Genomic DNA, 6,683 nt, shown 5'->3' with positions numbered 1-6,683 from the left:
CACGCCCCCACATGTCTACGTCACGATGTGGGAAGATTTGCATAACACCGCCAAAATGTTCACGCAAAGGCGGCGTAACTTTTATTCTCGCTGTATATATATTATATTTTTACATTTGAGATGCCCTGATGTACAGTAGAGTAATGAGCTGACCTGTTCAACAGACATGGCTGCTTCACTGGGGGCAACATGCTCATTGATTTCCTCCATCTTCTCCACAAAGATCTTTCTGTCTTCAGTCATCTCTATGGACGTCACTGGGGTTCCAAGCACACGCACTTTGTATTTTTCCAGCACTCCTTGCTTAGTGAGCTCCACACCACAATTCAGGGCCGTCTGACCACCGAATGTGAGCAACACCCCATCTGGACGCTCGTTCTTTATCACCTATTTGAAGGACAGCAGGATGAACGTTTGACAAACATTTAAAATTCTGAAGTCAAAAGCTGAACCGTGTGTTTTAAAGCATTATTTCAGTTTTCAAAATCTGTCAAGAAAACATTCTCCATGTAACTTACTTTGGGATAGACAGCTTTCTCTTACCTGTGTGACATACTCTGGTGTAATAGGGAGGAAGTAGACTTTGTCTGCCAGGCCCTTTGAGGTCTGTACTGTGGCAATGTTCGGGTTGATGAGAACGGTTTGGATGTTCTCTTCTTTCAGAGCTTTTATAGCCTGAGAAAAAAAAAATCTATTTGGAAAAAGCTGCTTACATTTACTTTTGGTTAACTTATTACACTGATGATTAGACTTGTCCCAGAATGTTGGCTTCCCACTAGCCGATTGTTTATAAGATTCAGTCGTAAGCTTCATTTACTCCAAGATCAAGCAAGTTTCAAATTAATACAGGAAACTGATCAAATACTACAACCACTTCTTTTACTACTACTAATATAATCAGCTAAACAGTTGAGATACCACCCTTAATTTGCACTCCAAACACTCTCGAGGTTTTTTCTCCTTTGACAAATCACCTGAGATCCAGAATAGTCAAACTCTCCAGCCTGTCCAATGGAAAGCCCTCCTGAACCTAGAACCAAAACTTTACGAGGTCGAACAAACGCTTCCGGGTCAGGAGATCCAGGGTAAGTGAGGTATTCTGTTAGTCTTTGCTTAACTGCAAAAATGATAAGGGTTTAAGTAATTAGTCATGTCAACAGAATCACAACACATCAGAAATAATGTAATTACAGTAAACAGATATGACAAACAAGTATGTAAACAATCCTACAAGAACAAGTGTACGTCAACAGATCACCTGTTTTTCCAGTTTTGCCCTCTTTAGCATCTTTGACTGTATCCAGAAACACATCAAAGAGACCAACAAGGTCTGTTGGGCCTGCCATGTGTTCAGGATGGAACTGGACACTGAAAATTAGAAGAAAGGAGATATAAATTATCATCACTAACTTAATACAACATTTAAAGGGGTCATATGATTGCAACGCAACGCCTAAAAAGACAGTAGAAGTCATTATAATCCGTAATTATGTCCCCACTGGATGCAACGAATGCCTCGCTTATAATGGGTTTTAATGTTTTTGTCTCGTCGCTCCAGGACACGGCATCACAATATGGTAAGGGGCGTAACATTTCCGTCACACGCTTGAGGTATTCGGCCAATCACAACGCACTGGATAGCTGGCCAATCAGAGCACACCTCGCTTTTCAGACCGATGAGCTTTGTAAAAATCGACACGTTTCAGAAAGGCGGGGCATAGAGGAGAAACAATAATGTACAGTATGTGGAAAATAATGTGTTTTTTGAACCTTAAACCGCACAAACACATTCCATTACACCAAATACACCAAATAATGTTATTTTTAGCAACATCATTTGACCCCTTTAAAAGCATTTAAGCCCATTAATACTGTATTTATGTAAACGAGACACAAATGACAAATGAACGCCAACCTGAAGAGCGGTTTGTGGTTGTGAACGATGCCCTCACTGGTTTTGTCATTGGCGTTTGTGAAGAGCACATCCCAGGCTTCTGGAAGAGTTTTGGGATCCACAGCAAACCCATGATTCTGAGAGGTGATGAAACAGCGATTTGTTCCTTTATGGATGCAGGGTTGGTTATGGCCACGATTACCATACCTGAAATACACAAAGACCATGAATGAAGTTGTAGCTTTTAAGATGCACAATTAAGTGCTACTCAGACATAAACCATATCTGAATGAACCCGCTGACTGTTCTCTTCTGAAGAAAGGCCTGTTGACTGGCTTCTCACCCGGCCTTGAGCACAAGCAAAACAAAGCAACTATCCCAGGACTCTTAGAAAAACACTACCGCTTATCCCAGAACCAGACTAGCCTACCCCAGCTCCTGACTAGACTGCTGAGCTCAGCAACTAGATATCACACCATGCTGCTCCTTCATGATAACTGGAATGGCATGGGAAGGCCAAGGAAGCAGCCTTTTGTTCCTCTGCAAACCCCTTAATCCACTAACCATAAAGTGATGCTGTCTGGTTTAATCACGCAGCAAAAATCCTAATATTATTATGTCTATCTATTACTATGTCTAGTAATCTTGTTTTAATGATTTTTGTTTTAACTACAAGTACAATTTTCCTTCAGATACAAAATATTAAAAATGTATCTTGAACATAAGAGCATTATACTACTAACCTCACTAAAAGAATACTTTTCTAAAAGCTATTTTTACTAAATATCTTTCTACAGCTTCAAATGCATTAATTTTACTTTTGTTTACTTCATGTGATTTTAATAACATGCTTCGCTATCCATCAATTTGTCTTTAACAAATGTGATGACAACATCCAATAAAGGGTTAGTCCATCCAAAAATAATAATAATTAAAAAAGGTCATTATTTACTTTACCCTCATGTTGTTACAAATCTGTACGACTTTATTCTGTGGAACATAAAAGATGACATTTTAGGTAATGTCTATATTTTTCTGTTCATACAATGGAAGTCAGTGGGCTTCAATGTTGATTGGTTCCCATCATCTCAAAATGTCTCCTTTTGTGTTCCACAGAATAAAAATGCATCCGGGTTTGGAATGACAAGAGGATAAGTACATGACAGAATTTTCATTTTTGGGTGAACTATCCTAAAGAAATGTGCTTTAGAAGTCTGCAGAAAGTGAAAAGAATGAACACATTGCTTACTTCATTTTGTATGTCTTTGCACCAATGACCAAAGATAGAAGCTGATGGCCCAGACAAATCCCAAAGACAGGTTTGGGATTCTCCACACATACCACCTTCTGTATATTCTCTACAGTCTCCTTACAGTACTCAGGATTGCCAGGACCATTGCTGATGAACAACCCATCAAAATCTAAAGAAACGGAAGCACAGTGATATCATTCTCTACTCATTTTTAGGATTACTATTAGCATTTACAGTCTGGTTTTCTAACCATGTAAAAAATGTTCTAACCCTACAACAGCATATTACAATGTATCTTTATAAATGTATTTAAACAACAACAACACATCCTTCAGTAATATGTGGGAAACAGTGCCATGCCTCACCATTGCTATCTAGAGGATAATCCCAGGGGGCAACGGTGACCTGGGCACCTCTCTGGCAAAAGCAACGTATCTGGTTGTACTTGATGCCACAGTCTATGGCAGTGATTCTCACTGTGCCCTCTGGATTAAAAACTTTTGGTTCCTGTTGAATCAGGTGTAAATAACAAGAAATAAGCTGTCATTACGCAACATTAATCACATTAAAAGTAATCTAAGAATATCAAGATACTTACTTTCATGGAAACTTCTTTAACAAGATTCCGGGTGTCTGGATTGTCAAATGGAATGTCATTGGCTGAAGTTCCTTCCACCACAAGTTTCCCCAACATGGTTCCCTTTTCTCTGATCTTTTTGGTCAAGCTTCGCGTGTCAACCCCTGATTTCACAGGAACATTAGCATTAATTCCAAAACCCAATCACTTCATTTATAATGCTTAAATCAAAACTAATTCTTGGTTAAGAAGAACTTGCACTGACTGACCTTCAAGCCCAGGGATGCCTTGCTCTCGGAGCCACTGATCCAGAGACTTGGCTGAGCTCCAGTGACTGGGATTCTCAGAGAGCTCCCCAACAATAAGAGCAGCGGCATGGATTTTGGAAGACTCAAACCACTAGACCACAAAGAGAAATATTTAGAACACATCATACCAGTAGTATTAGAACAATCTGCTTTAGAAGAAATATAACATATTAAAAGTGTATGTGGATACAAGAAAGTAAAAACACCTTGCTGAGTCCAAACTCTCCATCTTCATCTTTAGGAACACCGTAATTGCCAATCAGCGGATATGTCAGAGTTAGTATTTGAGACTTGTAAGAGGGATCCGTGAGAGCCTCTGGATAACCCACCATTCCTGTCTGGAAAACTGAGGACACACAATACATGACTTAGTAATTTACTTAATATTTTACAGTAATTGCAAGGGCATTAGATGTTATATTTAACTTTTTCCATATTTTTAGAATATGCACAGGGTGCCCATTAAGCTTCATCTTTAATAAATAAATATCTTGAATAAATATACAATATCAAAAAATGAAAAAAAAAAAAAAAAGGACAAAAATTATACCCGTCAAACTTTTTAAAACGCCTACTTGTTCTCATGTTCACATTTTCCACATTTATTTTATATGGAGAACATTGAGAACTAGGAGGGACACTTAAAATTATGGAATGCACTTCCTTTTAATATCAGAAATGCACCAACCCTGGATTACTTTCATTAAGCTTCATCTTTAAAAAATAAATATCTTGAATAAATATACAATATCAAAAAAAAAAAAAAAAAAAAAAAGGACAAAAATTATACCCGTCAAACTTTTTAAAACGCCTACTTGTTCTCATGTTCACATTTTCCACATTTATTTTATATGGAGAACATTGAGAACTAGGAGGGACACTTAAAATTATGGAATGCACTTCCTTTTAATATCAGAAATGCACCAACCCTGGATTACTTTAAAAAGTTGATTAAGACGCATTTATTTAAGGTTGTGTTTAATTAATTCTTGTATTTTTGTATTGCTCTTTTACAAATAAAATGCATAATTATTATTATTATGAAACATTTTAATAATTCAAACAATCAAACATGTATAATATATATAGTCATGATAAAAGCTATATATATATATATATATATATATATATATATAAATATATAAATAAAATAGGAAAAGCATTTTTAATGCACATGTTAGTAGCAGAATGGGGTGAAATTCCAAAGAAACCTTTTTTCTCCTTTTTTTGTATCGTAAATTTCCCAGCATAAGTGATTTACAGTGATTATGCAGTTACTTCATAGATATAGACCAATTTCACCCATTATAGCAAATACTACTCAAATTTAAATTTGTAGAAAAAAAATCTAAATTTGGGGGAGAAAATACATATTTTCTGACAACGATGTCTGGGATGTCAGGAATGTGTCACACATGCCCTAGGAAGTGGCTACTGGCGAGTGTTCACTTTTAAACGTTTAGCGGGAAATCAGACACGTGTAACTTCCTGAAATTCAGTTACACATTTATTAGGCACGCTTTCCGGTTAGAGGAAACAGAACAAGTGTGTGATAAGGAGCAGTGGCAGAAAACAGGGCTGAGGGACAGATATTTCCAGTACATTTTCTTTGATTTCACTTACCAACTTCACCAGACACTGAGGATACGGCACCGAACAGACGGCCTTTAAATGTTGTCCCGTCCTCCAATACTAAAGATGCCATTTTCAGCAACATGACTTAGTACTTCTAAACGCAAACAGAATATCTAGCGCTTAAAAGTATGTGAACCGAACTGGTTGCGTTGCACGTGTTTTCCCTTTTCGCCGAAGTTCCCACGTGAAAACCACGCTGCTCAAGGTGATGTTCACCCGAATGCGGATTAAATATAAGCGATCTCAGATATCGCTATCTAGGCCAAATATGCAGTCCTGGTGTAGAAGAAGCTCACTGGCCGATTGCGATGTTTTAAGTGGGTTTAAGCCAGACGAGCTCTGGTTAGTCGAGAGAAATGCACGCTCTGCTCCAGCCACAGCAGTGTGGAGCCGTGGGTGTGAACTTCCATCTGGTTTTATATTAGCGTGGAAAATCACTGCGCGTCACCACGTCAGAGAGGAGGGGGAAGAGGCCTGCTCTAGGCTTCATTCACAAAAATTACAAAAATGCTTTATTTTTCATTTTCTTGACATTTTTGTTTAAAAAAAAATGAATAATAAATTACAAAAAGAATATGTATCTAGTGTGTTTTAACCTGTGTGTAAGTCTCACAACATAGGATACCCCAAAACAGAAAGAAGAAATTATATTGTATATTTATAACCACACTAGTGAAAATCAGAAAGAGTTATAAAGATTTAATGCCACCTCCAGATCCACTGGTATTCTCAGTTAAATGAATTTCACCCAAAGGTGAAAATGTACTCACCTTCAGGCCGTCCAAGATGTAGAAGAGTTTGTTTCTTCATCTGAACAGATTTGAAATTTAGTATTATATCATTTGCTCACTAATGGATCCTCTGCAGTGAATGGGTGCTGTCATAATGAGAGTCCAAACAGCTGATAAAAACATCACAATAATCCACACAACTCCAGTCCTTTGACGTGACGTGACATGACATGACATGTGGCCAAATTAGTGCTCTGCATTTACCCATCCAAAGTGCATACACACA

The 6,683-nt window shown here is 37.7% G+C and overlaps 1 protein-coding gene across 4 annotated transcripts in view; it reads right to left on the bottom strand.

Annotated features, from left to right (window-relative positions):
• cad (carbamoyl-phosphate synthetase 2, aspartate transcarbamylase, and dihydroorotase) overlaps positions 1 to 6,070 on the bottom strand; it is a 31,848-nt gene extending 25,778 nt beyond the window's left edge. For all 4 annotated transcript variants that reach the window (XM_016470746.1, XM_016470747.1, XM_016470748.1 and 1 more), the window contains exons 1-11: positions 5,655 to 6,070; positions 4,238 to 4,377; positions 3,993 to 4,122; positions 3,745 to 3,887; positions 3,512 to 3,653; positions 3,144 to 3,315; positions 1,916 to 2,101; positions 1,259 to 1,368; positions 975 to 1,117; positions 544 to 675; positions 154 to 387 (exon numbers count right to left, since the gene is read on the bottom strand). In XM_016470746.1, coding sequence (XP_016326232.1) covers positions 154 to 387; positions 544 to 675; positions 975 to 1,117; positions 1,259 to 1,368; positions 1,916 to 2,101; positions 3,144 to 3,315; positions 3,512 to 3,653; positions 3,745 to 3,887; positions 3,993 to 4,122; positions 4,238 to 4,377; positions 5,655 to 5,748 — 1,626 coding nt within the window. In that variant the 5' untranslated portion in view covers positions 5,749 to 6,070. The remainder of the gene's footprint in view (positions 1 to 153; positions 388 to 543; positions 676 to 974; positions 1,118 to 1,258; positions 1,369 to 1,915; positions 2,102 to 3,143; positions 3,316 to 3,511; positions 3,654 to 3,744; positions 3,888 to 3,992; positions 4,123 to 4,237; positions 4,378 to 5,654) is intronic.
• Positions 6,071 to 6,683: the final 613 nt, after the last annotated feature.

This window comes from Sinocyclocheilus anshuiensis, unplaced genomic scaffold (assembly GCF_001515605.1).
Source record: "Sinocyclocheilus anshuiensis isolate Anshui unplaced genomic scaffold, SAMN03320099.WGS_v1.1 scaffold2322, whole genome shotgun sequence".
NCBI classification, from domain to species: Eukaryota; Metazoa; Chordata; class Actinopteri; order Cypriniformes; family Cyprinidae; genus Sinocyclocheilus; species Sinocyclocheilus anshuiensis.
The sequence above is the reverse complement of the archived record's forward strand: the minus strand, read 5'-3'. Positions and strand labels throughout refer to the sequence as shown.